General features: G+C 53.6%; 1 protein-coding gene across 6 annotated transcripts in view; it reads left to right on the top strand.

Annotated features, from left to right (window-relative positions):
• The first annotated feature begins 12239 nt into the window (after positions 1-12239).
• The window catches only part of ELN (elastin), a 32865-nt gene continuing 28848 nt past the window's right edge, over positions 12240-16256 (top strand). For 5 of the 6 annotated variants that reach the window (XM_070780035.1, XM_070780032.1, XM_070780034.1 and 2 more), the window contains exon 1: positions 12241-12415. In XM_070780035.1, the coding sequence (XP_070636136.1) occupies positions 12334-12415 (82 nt within the window). In that variant the 5' untranslated portion in view covers positions 12241-12333. Of the gene's footprint in view, positions 12416-16256 lie in introns of all 6 variants that reach the window. The other variant, XM_070780031.1, reaches the window with a different exon arrangement.

Raw genomic sequence — 16256 nt, 5'->3', positions numbered from 1 at the left:
GGCTCTGCTAAGATTTAAAATACTCTTGTATTGGGACTTCCCTTAGTAGCCCAGTTGTTAACACTCTCTGCTTCCAATGCAGGGGGCCCAGTTCGATTCTTGGTCAAGGAACTAGATCCCACGTGCCACAACCAAAAGTTCGCATGCCACAGCTAAAGATCCCACGTGCCGCAACGAAGATCCGGTGCAGCCAAATAATTGTTTTTTTAATTACTTCTGTGTCAAAGTAGATCTGAGACCTAAAAGTGAGAAGCAAAACTATAAAGCTTCTAAAAGAAAATAGGAGAATATCTTTAAGACTTTTGAGTAGGCAAAGATTTCCTAAATGAAACAGAAAAGGCACTGACCACTAAAGAAATACTGGTAACTCTGCCTTCATTAAAGTCAATGACTTCTGTTCATCAAAAGACAGGAAGGCAAGACAGGCAAGCTACAGAGTGGGAGATCCTTACAATACATGCAACTAGCCACAGAATTGTATCAGCGTACATAAAGAACTCTTACAAATAAACAGAAAACTATCAAACAACTCAATTTTCAAAAGTGAATAGAAGTCTTAAATAGGCAGCATGTCACAAACACAGATATTCAAAGGCCCAAAGGTCATATGATAAAGAGCTCACCATCATTACTCATCAGAGAGATGAAAGTTAAAACCATAATGAGATATCCCTGTATACGCACCAGAATGGCTAAAATTTAAACACTGACAATTCTAAATGTTGACAGGATGAGGAATAACCGGAATTCTCCTAGGCTGCTGATAGGAAAGTAAAATGGTACTTCTTTAAAAAAAACTGTCCAAAAATTCTTCAAATAATTAAACATGTATTTAGCATAGAACCCAGCAATTCTACTTCCAGCTGTATACCCATGAGAAATGAGTACATATTTCTACTAAAGACAGGGATGTTCCAGCAGCATTATTCACAATACCAAAAAAAAAAAAATTGGAACCAAAAGTGCATTAAAATTACAATAGATAAATACACTGGGGTTTATTTATCAGATGGAATATGACACGGCCTTGAAAAAGAATGAGGTCTAGTTACAGACGGAAGTATGGGTAAATCTGGTAGTCACCATATGAGCAAAAGAAAGCAAATACAAAGAAGTACACACTGTGGGAGTTCATTCCTGAGAGGGTGTGAGCTTCCTGAGGCTGCCAGAACAAACGACCACATACCTGGTGTACAAACAAGAGAAATGGATTCTGCCACAATTCTAGAAGTCCAGACTCAAGCGGTTGAAAGGGCCATGCTCCTTTCAAAGGCTCTAAGGAAGAACGCTTCCATGCCTCTTTCTAGTTTCTGATGGTTGACAGCCATCCTTGGTGTTCCTTGGCTTGTCTACCTCCATCTTCGCATGGCCATCTTCTCCCTGTGTGTCTGCACCCCCACATCATCACATGGCCTTTTAAAATTTTATTTATTTGGCTGCTCTGTGTCTTAGCTAAGGCATCAGTTCAGTTCAGTCACTCAGTTGTGTCCAACTCTTTGAAACTCCATGAACTGCAGCATGCCAGGCTTCCCTGTCCACCAACTCCTGGAGCTTATTCAAACTCATGTCCATCGAGTCGGTGATGCCATCCAACCATCTCAACCCCTTCTCCTCCTGCCTTCAATCTTTCCCAGCATCAGGGTCTTTTCCAATGAGTCAGTTCCTCGCATGAGGTGGCCAAAGTATTGGAGTTTTAGCTTCAGCATCAGTCCTTCCAATGAATATTCAGGACTGATTTCCTTTAGGATGAACTGATTGGATCTCCTTGCACTCCAAGAGACTCTCAAGAGTCTTCTCCAACACCACAGTTCAAAAGCATCAATTCTTCGGCGCTCAGCTTTCTTCACAGTCCAACTCTCACATCCATACATGACTAGTGGAAAAACCATAGCTTTAACTAGACAGACCTTTGTTGGCAAAGTAATGTCTCTGCTTTTCAACGTGCTGTGTAGGTTGGTCATAGCTTTTCTGTCAAGGAGAAAGTGTCAAAAAAAAAAAAAAAAAGGAGAAAGTGTCTTTTAATTTCATGGCTGCATTCACCATCTGCAGTGATTTTGGAGCCCAAGAAAATAAAGTCTCTCACTGTTTCTATTGTTTCCCCACCTATTTGCCATGAAGTGATGGCACCAGATGCCATGATCTTCATTTTTTGAATTTGCTTTTTAAGTCAGCTTTTTCACTCTTCTCTTCACTTTCATCAAGAGGCTCCTTTTCACTTTCTGCCGTAAGGGTGGTGTCATCTGCATAGCTGAGGTTATTGATATTTTTCCTGGAAATCTTGATTCCAGCTTTTGCTTCATTCAGCCTGGTATTTCGCCTGATGTACTCTGTACATAAGTTAGATAAGCAGGGTGACAATATACAGCCTTGATGTACTCCTTTCCCAAAAACGGGATCTTAATTGGGGCACGCGAACTCTTAGTTGTGGCATGTGGGACCCAGTCCCCTGATCAAGGATTGAGCCCAGGCTCCCTGCATTGGGAGTCTTAGCCACTGGACTACCAGGGAAGTCCCCACGTGGCCTTCTTATGAAGACACCAGTCATTGGATGTAGGACTCACCCTAATCCAGTAGGACCTCATCTGAATTAGATTACATCTGCAAAAACTCTAGTATTAAATAAGGTCACAGGTGCCAGCCATTAGGGCTTGACCATATCTTTGGGGGACACAGTTAGGCCCACTGCAAAGTTCAAGAACAGGCAGCAGTACTCTGTGGTGAGAGGCATCAGCCGAGTGGTTGTCTCCGGTGGGGACTGACCCGGAAGTGCTCTGTATGTTGATGCGAAGGGTAGTGACCTGGGTGTGTAAGCATTTAAAAACCCTCAAGCAAAAAAATCACATAAAACAAAAACCCTCAAGCTACCCACCTACTCTCTGTGCACTTGACTCTGTATATGTTGTGTGAAAGTTGCTCAGTCGTGTCCGACTCTTTGTGACCTCGTGGACTGTATAGTTCATGGAATTCTCCAGGCCAGAATACTGGAGTGGATAGCCTTTCCCTTCTCCAGGGGATCTTCCCAACCCAGGGATTGAACCCAGGTCTCCCACATTGCAGGCAGATTCTTTACCAGCTCTCACTTTAAAATGCCCTTGTGGAGTTGAATTCACTGATCCCTGGCCTGGGGTTGATTAGGGCAGATGAGTGGTGGCCCGGAGGATGAGAGCTCCATAGAGGAGGTGGTTGAAGTGTGAACTCTGGATTGGCTGGTTTATATGTGAAAGTCCCTCTCCCAGGCAAGCTGTTTACTATCTATAGGAATTAGCTTGCCCTGGGAAGGATGGTCCCTCCAGAGTCAGCAACATCCAAAGATGGCAAAGCATCAGAAATACCAGATAAAAAGATGTGATTGAGTCAGGAAAATAACACCAGCTCCTCATTCATTTGGAGATGAAACAGGTTACTGTCGTTGAAGCTCCCAGCATGGGGCCTGACAGATGAGGGGAGCACAGTACCGGCTGGATCCAAAGCCACATGCTTCCTCCTCTGAGAAGCCTTCCTGGGTTGACCCCACCTGACACTTCTTCTGCTTGACGGCCCCCAATCCGCTTTAGCAGTATCAGATTTTTATTTCCTAACCGGCGAACTCTACACACACAGGGTTCTGGAGGGACCAGGGCTCTCAGCAGTCTGGGTTGATGGACAAAGAGTGGGCAGCTTAGCCGAACACTGCCGGGCAGGGAGCCCTCCTAGATTCTGCCAGTCTCCAGCCCTACAAGACCTCAAAGTGCGTTCTGAGAGCAATGGGTGAGAACAGCCCTACACCCGTCTGGATAGTAGGCCCGTCTGGTAACACCATGTGACCAGGAAAGACCCCTTGGAGAAGCCAGCGCAGGGGAGGGACCTTCTGTCCTCTAGGGGACATTTTGAAATGTCATATCAGGAGGTTTATACACCTCCTGAAACCCACCCCGCAAATCCAGGCAAGAATCAGCACCAGAGGGACTGCTCTCAGGAACGGGAGCAGTGAGCATGTTGAGGGTCAGGAAAGGAATCAGAGCGTCAGGAGGGCCCTTGGGGGAGTCTTGGGGGCTTTGGAGCCAGACGGCAGGCATAGCGACCCCCAAGAACAATGGTGACCCAAGCTTGGGGGCCAAGACTTCAGTTCTTATCAGCTTGGTGGGAACCCAACCTGTGGCCAGGCGAGGGGTATCAGGAAGGCATTGCAGGATTGGGGGATCTCCCTCCCCCCATTCAGCTGTCTACCTGGACGTTCCTCAGTCACATCACAGGTACCTCTTCCCCACAGCTCCCCCGCGCAGAGTGTGAGAACCATTTGTAAACACTCATGGTCATGGTGTCTCTCGGACTTTCTGACTGTGACATGCAGGAAAAGAATTCATCTTCATCTAGGCCTCCCAGGCAAACATGAAAACCAGACAAAAGAGTTAAGATACAAGGCTGGTTTGGTCACATGTATATTACACTTGCATGTCTTCTTTTCTCTCCTTCTAAAATGCTGTTCCTGACCCGCTAAATCAATTTTATACCTCATCAATGGGTCACAGCCTGCTAGTAGAGTGTGAAAGGCTGAGCAGGAAGGGCCAGCATCCTCCCAGGGTCAGTTACTGGTGGCCTGAAGCAGGGCGGGGACAGCTGGGGTCTATGCTTTCAGAAGCTACCCCTCCCCCGCAGGCAGTCAGGCAGGCAGCCCGTGGGTGGGCTGAAGGGTACAGGTCTCAGCCAGGGCTTTCAGCCTTCCTGCTTCTGCAGATGCCACCCAGCGTGCATCTCCCTTTGAGAGAAGGGACCAGGATGCAGCTCTGGCGTCATCTCCTCCAGGAAGTCTTCCTGATTGCTCCTCATTCCAGGATTGCTGGTGCTAGCATTCTGTGAGTCCCCCACTCCCAAGGCTCCATGCTCAGCGAAAGCAGGCAGCTCAGGAATGTGAAGGACAGAAAGAACTGACAGAGTAGATAACCCCAGCCCAGCAGGACCCCTGGCCTGGCCTCGCCTGTCTCCCACCCTTCATCCTGGCAGCTGCCCTGCCCGCCCCGTGGGACCCGCCTGGCGCCACAGGGATCAAGCCAGCTAAGGGTTCCAGGCATGGGTGGAGGGGTCTGCTCAGGGCAGGGAGTGGCCCCAAACGTGGTGTAGAGATGGAGACTGGCAGGATTCAGGCGAAGAGAGCTCCCTGCCCGGCCGTGTTCATGGGTCAGGCTTTTGGAAGGGCTCCTGGGCACGGCGGGCTGGGGGAGGTGAGGTGATAAGGCGTGCAGGAGAAAGCCGGGCAGAGGGAGCACGGAGGAGGGCAGGGTGCGCAGACTGCTCTGCCCACCAGAGCCCCGTAGGAACTGCTGGGGGCAGACAGCTCAGCCCTGGGCCCTACTATGTGCCAAAACCAGGGAAGAGAAGGCCCTGCTCTCCATCACTCAGAAGACAGGGTGGCTGAGGGGGTGAAATCAGCTCCAGGTGACAACGCCTTGGGGTGACCTTGGGCCGGGTGTGTGCTTTCTTAAGGCCCAGTTTCCTCCTCTGGGAAGCGTAATAGTTTATTTGGTTGTGAATACCTGTAAGTGTCAGTCCTGAATCCCTCCCCTCCAGCAGCTTAGCAGGCTGCTGGCCAACGCGGACTGAAGCCATCCTCGCTTTGAGTCAGAATCCCAGAGGGACAGGGGGCCCAGAGGGAAGAGGTCCTTCTCGGGGACCGGGAGATCCTCCTGTGACTCCCAGGAGGGGATTGCCCCATGAAAGCCTCCCCAGGCCCCGGCTCCCCAGCCTCAGCGCAATGCGGGGTTCACAAAGGCACAGAGGCTCCCACATGGCGATCGTTGAGCCAGAGCCGATTCTAGTCTCCAGGGCTTAGCGGAGACGCCTGGATTTTGGTTGGGGGTGGAGGGAGGAGGCAGAGAGGCCCAGTAACTGGGATGGAATTCGCTGCCCCTGCCCATGTGACAGGGGCTCAGAGTTAGAATTAAATAGATCTGCAAGAGATAGCAGTGCTTTCTGGCAGCCCAAGTTTGTAGACAGGGCTCCTAACCCCTGTGTTTATAAACTTGGTTAATAATATCTCTGATCGAAAATGGAGATGTGCTTTTGTAAACTGTCAAGTGTGAAAGCCGTGAGAGGCGTGTCCTGGACTCCTCCGTCCCAGGTCCCCTAGGGAGGGGTGCTCAGAGCACCCAGCTCACGATGTTCCCCCCAGACGGCAGCAGACAGCCCGCGAGGCAAAGCGGAACAGCACGGGGCAGAACGGCCCGTCCGGGACACCCACCCCCTGGCTTGCACGGGCCAAGGACCCAGACTGACAAATGACTCAGACATACAAACACCCGGGCCTGGGCAGAGGTTACTGGATCGGAGACGCGGGCCTCCGGAGCTGGGACACCCTGGGGCAGTGTGTGGAGCTGGGGCGTGGGGCAGGGGGGATGGTCCTCCTTGGCCTTCTCCTCCCCCAGCCTCAAACGTCTGCTTCAGTGGACCCTGTCCCACTCTTGAGTACTTGCTGTGTGTGTGTGTGTGTCTGTGTGTTAGTCACTCAGTCGTGTGACTCTTTGCGACCCCATGTGCCTGCCAGGCTCCTCTGTCCATGGAATTCTCCAGGCAAGAATACTGGAGTGGGTTGTCATTCCATTCTCCAGGGAATGTTCCCAACCCAGGGATTGAACCCAGGTCTCCTGCATTGCAGGCAGATTCTTAAACATTTGAGCCACCAGGGACTAGACTCTTAAAGCCAGAAGTTTTCCCTCATAAGGGCTTGTGGAGACCCCTGTCCCGTCTCCATAAAAGGAAACGAGTGCACCTTAGGGTTGATTACTCCTGATGTCACCTTCATCAGGTATTACAAGGTGATCTGTCGCAGCTCACACACTGATCAGCGTTAATCCCTGTCACAGTGACAGCCACTGGCCCCTCTGCCCTCCCACCCCAGCCTGGGGGGTTGTAGAAATGCTAGCCAGCCTTCCCAACTCCCAAACCCCGCTCTGAGCACAGGCTGTACTTCCCTTGGGTTTACCCGGGTTTGGGCAGATCCCATGTGATGAAGTAAGATTCCACGAGTGGCCCAGATCTGCAGCGTTCAGTCTTTTTTCAGCTGCAGATGCTTTATCCCCAGGAAAGTCCGCTGCGGGGGTCCCAGCCGCCTCTGGGGAGGCTGAGCTGCAGAAGGCCGCTCTCCTCTCCTAGATGAAATGCTGCCTGGTACCCCTCGGTAGGAGGCCGGCCTCCCTGGCTCGGTCACCAACACAATGGCCTCTCCCCTGTGCTGTGCGTTCCTCGGGCCTCCCACTGAGGGCCCCCAAGGACTGCACTCTTCCCTCTGTCCCTTCTCCTCATGCCCTGTCCCACTGGTAACCTTTCAGTAGCAAGAACCACCCCCAGTGTTCCCTCCTCGCTGGTCCCAAGTCAGGCTCATTCCCCATCAGACCCAGACTCCTCGTGGTCTCGCCCTGGACCATCCACCCAGCAGCCACTGGCCACAGGAGGCTGCTGAGCACTTGAAATGTAACTGATCTAAATCAAGGTGATAGTCAAAGTGTATCCTACACTCCAGTTTGAAGACTTTGTACAAAAAAGAATGCAAAATATCTCTTGAATAATTTTTTGTATCCATCAATTGCTCCAAATACAATCTTTTAGGTATATTGGGTTAAATGCCACCCCACTCCAGTACTCTTGCCTGGAAAATCCCATGGATGGAGGAGCCTGGTAGACTGCAGTCCATGGGGTTGCAAAGAGTCGGACACAACTGAGCGACTTCACTTTCACTTTTCACTTTCATGCATTGGAGAAGGAAATGGCAACCCACTCCAGTGTTCTTGCCTGGAGAATCCCAGGGACGGGGGAGCCTGGTGGGCTGCTGTCTCTGGGGTTGCACAGAGTCGGACACAACTGAGGTGACTTAGCATAGCTTATTAAGCAAATTAATTTTATTTGTCTTTTCTTTCAAGTGGCTACTTGTTATTGTTCAGTTGCTAAGTCATGTCCAGCTCTTTGTGACCCCATGGACTGCAGCATGCTAGGCTTCCCTGTCCTTCCCCATCTCCCAGAGTTTGTTTGAACTCATGTCCATTGAGTCGGTGATGCCATCCAACCATCTCATCCTCTGTTGTCCCCTTCTCTTCCTGCCTTCAATCTTTCCCAGCAGCAGGATCTTTTCCAATGAGTTGGCTCTTCGCATCAGGTGTCCAAAGTATTAGAATTTCAGCTTCAGCATCAGTCCTTCCAATGAATATTCAGGACTGATTTCCTTTAGGATGGACTGATTTGATCTCCTTGCTGCCCAAGGGACTCTCAAAAGTCTGGTCCAGCACCACAGTTCGGAAGTATCAATTCTTCAGTGCTCAACCTTCTTTATGGTCTAACTGTCACATTCATCCATGACCACTGGAAAAACCATAGCTGTGACTACACGGACCTTTGTTGGCAAAGTGATCTCTCTGGTTTTTAATATGCTGTCTAGGTTTGTCACATTTGTCATAGCTTTCTTTCCAAAGCTACTAGAAAATTTAAAATCAGAAGAGGGGAAAGCTCAGACCTTAATGTCATTGGCAGCTGGGTCTCATGGGTGAGAAGGGATGGGCCAGGGCAGCGTGTGTATGTATGGCCTTCACTCTGCCTTCCTGCTGCTTCTCTCTTAGAAGGTCTGCTCTGGAGCCCACACTACCCAACCAGCATGCAAGTCCTTCCCAAACCTCACTTAGGTTGAGAAATTCTTGTTCCCGCTGTTAGTGTAACGAGGACCTTATTTCCCATGGGACCAGCCGGGGGGACGCTCGCTCACACGGAGGTGTAAATGATTGATAACTGAGGCCCCCTCATTTGAGGGAACCCCAGTAGGGGGTCCCAGGTCTGGGATGACATCGAGCTCTTCCCAGGCTAGCTGGCAGCCTACGCTTACTCTCTCTGGTCCAAGGTCCCGTGCAGATAGATAGCACATCCTGCACTCAGTGGACAAAAGGACCGTGTGCAGATAAGGAAGAAAACAGAAACCACACCTCCCGGGTTTCTGGAGGTCTGTCCTTATCACCAGAACTCTGCCCCCATCTCCTGGAGTGCACGTCTGTGTTTGTCCTCTCATACTCTTCAACCATGAAGGAAGCAGAAATGAGTCCGTCCTCACACTGCCCTCAGTGATGGCCAGGCCAGTGGAGGATAAGAATGAAGCACCAAGTTCAAGTCAAGAACCTTCAGAGAGCTTCTGGGGGCAGGCATGTCGAGGGGCACGGAGCTGGAGGAAGTTGAGACCAGTGAACTCCAGCAGCAAAGGTCCAGCACCCAGCCCTCCAGGACGAGTCCAGGTGCTGGGGAGCCGCTCCATCAGCCAGAGGGGAGGAGAGAGGCAGAGCAGTGGAGCCAGGTCGGGCAAGGCCCTGAAGGACATGCTCAGAAATCCGGGCTTTGTCTGAGAGGCTTTTTCTGAGGGTTTCTGAGCACAGCCATGACTGAGAGCCAAACGGAGGCTGGGGCTCTGTCCTTCCTAAAGGTCTGGAGAGGCTGGTGGCCCATCAATGACTCACCTGGATGCTCTGGACCAAGTGGGTGGGTAACACTTGTTGGTGGTAACAGTAAAGCCAAGCCCCTGCAACATTTGGTGCCCCAGGCAGTTTGACATTTTCTTTTTTTTTTTACATTGCTTATCTGTACAGCTATGCCGGCAGGTGGGTAGAGAGCAATTCAGGACTGTTGTGTTTCTTGAATGAATGAATGTTGGTCTATCACTGTAACCCCCAGTTCTTACATTTTATGCCTTGAATGCATTGGACTAAGTGGCACTGGATAATCAGTCTACTGGGTTTGATTCTTTGGAGGTGTACAGAAAGCCTGTGGGATATGAGTTCAGGGAGCTGCTGTGATACAGGATGCTAAGGAAAAGGGGGGACTCAGGGATGCAGGTGGGGGACAGGACACAGCGGAGAGGCTGGGCCCGGCAGCCTCAAGTCGTACCCTGCAGGCGCCCCCACACCTCTCCTGGCCCCCCCCCCCCACCACTACCCCTGCAGCAAGTCCTCTCCCGCTGGCTCCAGCCTCCCTCCCAGTCCTGGAATTAATAAAGACTCTGAGCAGACTGCGGTTTGCAAGTCTGAAAGCCGGTTCCTGCCCACGTCACTGCCCTGAGAGGAGTGGGGCCCAGTTTCTCCCCAGTACCCTTGTCCTTCCCGCTCCCCGGGACGGGGCAGGCACTCAGATCCACCCTACCCCCTGGCTTCCCCTCCCTTCCCCCAGCAGGCACATCTCAGGCCCCGAGCCTCAGCCCCTAACCCTGATCACCCCCTACCCTCAACAACAAGGGCTGGCTTGGGCTCATCATCTCATCAGCGACGCCCCCTGAAAGGATCCCCAAGTAACACACACAGGAAGTAAGAGCTGTACACTTACTGTGCATGCACAGATTCAAGACAGTTCTTCTAGCACCCACACCCACCACCTTCCAAACTCCTAGAGCAGCCACTGCCTAAGAGCAGGGAGAGGAAGGGGAGAGCCCGGGGTCCCAGGGTGACCCAGCAGAGAGCCAGGTCTAATAGTTACATGGAGTGGGGCTTGCAGAACTAATGTTAACAGCAGCAGCACTGCAGCTAAGACCAGGGCACGGAGCATTTCGGAACTGCAGCACGGTACAGAAATATATGACCTCATCTCACTCATCTTTGCGATAACCTCCCAGGCAGGAGTATTTATCACCATATGACAGATGAGGAAACCGAAGTCCTTTGAAGAGGTTACCCTGATAGAAAGTGCTCGAGCCAGAATTTTAGTCCTAGGTCCCACCAAGCCCAATGCCTGGCCTCTGGCCCCTGCCACCCCGGCCTCCCCCACTGGCCCTGCCGACTGCCTCGGTGCTCCTGGCTGGAGGAGGGGTCCTTTAACTCCTGTCCTCGGACTTGTGACTGTGTTCTCCTCTTATCCTCCCTCTGGGGGCAGGGAAAAGCTCTCAGACCTCACGGCCTTGACTTTTCCCCGTCGAAAGCTGGGATGAAGTCAGGTACCCGTCTCCCTCTCCTATCCTCTGGCCCCTAAATTTTCCCCCACTTAGGTGGGGAGGCATGACCCCCTCGTTTCCCACCCCATCTCACCCCTCAATCCCCAGGGTCCCGATCCCATAGTCAGGCAAGGACAGCCCAAGTCCTTCTGGAAATGCTGGTCCCAGTTGTTTCAGCGCAGGGCCTCCCCCTCCTGGCCGCCAGAGGAACGTCAGCCCCAGGCATTCTCCTGGGGCAAGGAGAGGCCTGGTAGTCTGAGGGCTACCAGGTCTGGTTTGGGTCCTAGGGATGCTCGGTGTTTGGACAGGTGGGGGCCAAGTGATAAAGGTGGGGGATGTTGGGCCACTTATCAGTCTGAGTGGGCTCCCTCGTCCCCCTGGTTCTCTGCAGGGCACCTGGGGATCCAGCCTGACCTTAACCAGACACCGTGGCCCGCATAAACGGCAGGGGGCTATATCTTCATCCATGACAGACGGAGCCCCTTGATGTATCAGAGTCTCCAATGTGACCCCCTGATGCCCCAGGGAATGACACCAACAGGGTCTCAACCCCCAAGCCATACTGCCCGCAGCCACCTGGCCTCTGCAGACCCGGATCCTAGACCAACCCATCACCCCCTCCCCAGCCTCAGGCAGGAGGCTGTGACCTTAACCCACAGAGAATGGAGCCCTGCAGGGCATCAGGGTCCCCTTCCCTGCACCCAGATGCCCCACGGGGGCAGCAGCAACACAGTCTCACCTTCCCAGCCATTCTGCCCACAGTCCCTTGACCTCTCCAGACCCTGGCCTGGATGGACCCCAGACCCCAGCCCCCTCCCCAGCTTTGGCCTGTCTCTGGCCGGGTCTGGGAGTGGTGAGGGAGTCTGGAGGGCTGGGGTGGGGGGGCAGAGGCGCAGGACAGCTGGCCTGTGTCCCCACACTGGGCCCGGGGCCCAGCCGGAGGGGCGGGGGCCTGGCCACTCAGGCCTTGGCTGGAGCCGGATTTTTGGCCGGGCTGCAGGGCCCTCCCTCCTGCTTCCTCTCCCGAGGGCTGTCCTGGCAGAGGCCCCCCTCGCACTTTCTGGCGGGAACAGGGCCAGCAGCGAAAGAACAGCCGCAGAGGGAAAGCGGGAGAGAGATGGGGGGAAACTGTGTGTGTGTGTGTGTGCGCGTGTGTATGTGCGCGCGTGTGTTTTAAGGGAAAAAAAAAAAAAAGAGCCCACAGTCCAGTCCAGTCAGACCCAGCCTGGGAGGCTTGCGAGCCGGCCTTTCGTAATTGCCCCCTCCCCGTGGCCCCCTCCCCGAGGCCTCCCCCTTCTCCCGCCCTCCCGCCCGCCCTCTCTCCCTCCCTCCTTCCCTCGCAGCCGACGAGGCAGCAATTACGCTTTGGGGATAAAACGAGGCGCAGAGAGCGGGCTGGGGCATTTCTCCCCGAGATGGCGGGTCTGACGGCTGCGGCTCGGCGGCCCGGAGTCCTTCTGCTCCTGCTGTGCATCCTCCAGCCCTCGCAGCCCGGAGGTAGGCCTCCCCCTGTTCCCCCCAAGGGCCCGCAGCCCTTGGGCCGCCCGCTCAGGTGGCTGGACCGACCGACAAGAGGGCTCCCTGCCCTCCCAGCACCCTCCAGGGGGCTCCCAGGCAGGAGCCCCTCAGCCACTGGACCCTCGGAACCACCCCTCCCGGGAGCCAGCCGTGCGGAGCAGAAACCTGTCATACGTTCGCCCCGAGACTAAGAACGGTGATGGTCCCAGATCAGCGCCGGCTTCTGCTGCCCCGACAGAGTGGATGAACCTTGCTCTGTCCTGGGGGGCTCTCCCAGGATGGGGATCCTGAGCACGCTGGGGAAGGGCCGGCGAGGTCCGGTCGGGTCTGTGAGCACCAGCGGTTTGCACACCTGTGGACCCAGTGGCTGTGTACACGTGCCCCAGGGACAGGGGACCTGGGCTGGAGGCCAGCTCTGCAGGAGTGAGCTCTCTGACCTCAGCAGGTTCCTTGTCCCCTGGGAAGTCGGGACCTGCTCTGGGTGATGTCAGGGTTAAGTTGATTACAGGGTTGCGGGTTGGAAAGCTGCCGCTGTGGTCTGTCCCTGGTGAGAAAGGCTGGGACTTCTGAGCATGTGTGTAAGTATGTGAAGTGTACGTGTGTGCACGAGTGTGTTACATGCTCTTGTACAGGTGTGCATGGTCTGTATATGTCCAATCGTGTCATCAGATAAAGGAGGAGGTTTCTGCAAGGGGATGAATGTTCACAGGTTCATCCCTGGACAGGTGTGTGTGTTTGTGTGTGAGTGTGTGTGTGTGTTGGAAGGAGGGGTGTTATAAGATATATGAAAGTGCCTGTTAGCATGTGCAGAAGTCTGCCACCCAACAGGCATGTACACAGAGGCGATCTGGTGTCCAGGTGTGTCACTGGGTGTGGTTTGTCATTGTGCATATGCGTGCGTGAGAGTGTGTGTGTGTGTGTTGGAGGGAAGCATGTTATAGGATATATTCATAGGATATGTGAAAGTGCCTGTTAGCATGTGTAAAAGCCTGCCACCCAACAGGCGCATCCCAGAGGCGATCTGGTGTCCAGGTGCGTCACTGGGTGTGGTTCGTCATTGAGCATGTGTGTGCGTGTGAGTGTGTGCGTGCGAGTGTGTGTGCTATGGAACACCAGCGAGGACAGGGAAGCTGGGGAAGGTATCCGTCTCCTGGCAGAGGGAGAGGCCTGAGTGCTGGGGGCTTGCACGAACCTGGGGGCACTCCCGGGCCACCTGGCATGTTCCCTGCCGTGGTCCCGGAGGACGTCCCTCTCCAGGTGCTACGCACCTTGGGGGGACTCTGGGAGTGGTCCCCCCGCATCCCCTGAAGGTGCTCCTGGCCGTGGGGAGAGAGAGGTGCAGGCAGGCTCCTGAAGCTTTGGTGGGGTAGCCTGGGTGGGGTCTGGTTTCCAGGAGACTCCTCTTTGCCGTGAGAACCAGTGGGGGCCAGTGTCGGGATGGGGGGGCCACTGGGTGGAGCAGGGCCAGGCCAGAGGGCAGGAGCAGGAGCTGGGCAGAGGCAGCAGCTGTTTCCGTGAGATTGACCGGCAGGGCAGGACCGCTGGGAGCAGGGGCTTCCTGCACAGAGGTCAGCTCCCAAGTCTGGACAAAGCCGAGGGATGCTGGCACAGCATCAGGTGGGGTCCCGTGGGGGCCAGAGAGACCATCCCAAGGGAGCAGCCGTCCCCGGGCCTGAGATGGCAGCTTGGGTCCCATCTGAACCTCCTCCCCGGAGTCTGGCCCCTGAACACCTGCCTTCCCAGAGACAGCTCCTCGCTAGAGCATGACGCCTAGCCTCCGCAGGAACCCTGAGAGTAGAGAATTTTTATCTACACTCCACAAACAGGGAGATTGAGGCTGAGACAGGCTAAGGCAGCACCAGGGGGTGAGTACCAGCCAGCTCGTCCCTGGGCTAAAGGATGAGGGAGGTGGGGGCCAGGTTCCAAGTGGCATTTGGGAGGGGGCAGGCCTGGGCCTGAGTACTCCAGGGTGGGCCTGCCCTAAGAAGAATGCACCCTCAATGACCGGGTTAAATGCTCCGCTGGCCCTGTTCTTTTTTTGCAAACATAAATCTCAGCTCTGTCCTGGGTGGTAGAGTAGCCGGGTCCAAATAAGGGGTGTGTGAACTGATGCGTTCTTCTGGGGTTTGTGCCCAGAGCCTCCCAAAGGAGGGGCCCCCTCGCACATACACAGGCTCAACACAAGCACACACACTCTCACACCTGCCCGGCTATCCTGAAGGATGTCACCCCTATGGGTCCCCTAGTCCCAAAGAACCACGTTGCCAGTGGAGACAAAAACGGGACAACCCAGGAAGGCTCTGCGATGGAAGGGTTGTCTGGACCCATTTAAGATGGGTCAAAAGTAGCTTTGAAGATCATTTGCCCCAGACTCCCTTGCCATTTAAAGAGAGAGAGAAATTAAATCAGTTATAATTGGGACCAGCTGCCCCAAACCCCCAGAAATTTTATCATTTTAGCTTTGGGTGGTTTTTCATTTTTGTTTTTCTGATTTTGGAACTGAAGATGGTTTTGAAACAGGGATTTTTTTTCAGCCTATTGGAACTTGAAACCATTCTGACATGGGGTCTCACCCCCAAATTCTTGCTTTACTTGGTCTGAGGAGGGACCCAGACATGTAGGTCTTGTTAAAGCTGCTGCCCAGGTGACTCTGAGGGGCCTCCAGGGCCTCGGACCCCCAGTTTAGGGGTTGATGCTGCTCTCTGAGTCTGCTGGGGCCGAGGCAGGAAGGCAGGCATGCCCGAGGGGAGGGAGGGGACAGACTCAGTCACTGAAGGGCGGATTGTTTTTGAAAAGCCCTTGGCAGCCTTTCTCCATGCAAACAACAAACAGCTTCGTGTGGTCTTATCTGCTCCCCAGGCCGGCCCCCCTGGACTTGAAATTGGCAAAGTCCCCTGCCAAGGCCCGCTGGCCCTCTGCTTGCTCCCGAACAGCCGTCTCCCAGCTCTTTGAACCTGGAGCCCAGGGCCCAGGCAGAAGGCCCTGTGTGTGACTGGGGTCAGCTCTGAGTACCTGGCCAGGCATTTCATCTCTCTGGTTTATGGATGGTTTCCCTGGCTGTAAAATAGGGAGAAGATCCTTGCCCAGCATATCTCCTAGGGCCGGTGGGTGGCTCCAGCAATGTCATATTGCAAATAATGCATCAAGAGGACTATGGGAATGCAAATTTTAAAAACCATATATTCTCTTACTGGAGATTTGCTAGTGTGAACTAATATCAACCTTTGTAATTCATACACATTTATAAGGTTTAATTTTTCTCTTGCTACTCACGCCACATTTTGTCTAATGGGGAGGCAGCCCATGTGTAAACAGAGATGCAGTAACGGAGGAAGGTGACAAGCCTGGGAGAGAGGGTGGTGCAGAGGAAATCCAAGAAGGCTTCATGGCAGAGGTGACATTTGAGTTAAATCTTGAAAGAAAATTAAATGTTTGAGGGGCTTCTGTGGATGGGAGGTGAGCCTCGGTCTTTGGGGCTCTAGGGGGCAGAACTGGAGAGACAGAAGAGCAGATTCTATCTCAGTAGGAGGGAGATCTCTGTTGGTAGAGCTGATAGCATCAGGAGGTGGTGATTTGCCTGTCACTGGAGGCGTGCAAGCAGAAACACAGGATGTTCGCAGAGGAATTTCAACCCAGGCCAAAAGACTGTTATGATCCCTGAGAGTCTAGGACCATGATTCTAAGATGCAAGAGACAAGTTCCACCCTGGGCTAGCCGGTGAAACAAGCCAAACCCACATAAAACAAGACAAGTATGCTCCAGGCCAACTGCTTTGGGCAGCTGAGCAGTGGGAACCACAGGCTCAGAGACGGCAGGGGGG

This window comes from Bos indicus, chromosome 25 (assembly GCF_029378745.1).
Source record: "Bos indicus isolate NIAB-ARS_2022 breed Sahiwal x Tharparkar chromosome 25, NIAB-ARS_B.indTharparkar_mat_pri_1.0, whole genome shotgun sequence".
Classification (NCBI taxonomy): domain Eukaryota; kingdom Metazoa; phylum Chordata; class Mammalia; order Artiodactyla; family Bovidae; genus Bos; species Bos indicus.
This window is presented reverse-complemented; position numbering and strand designations above follow the sequence as displayed.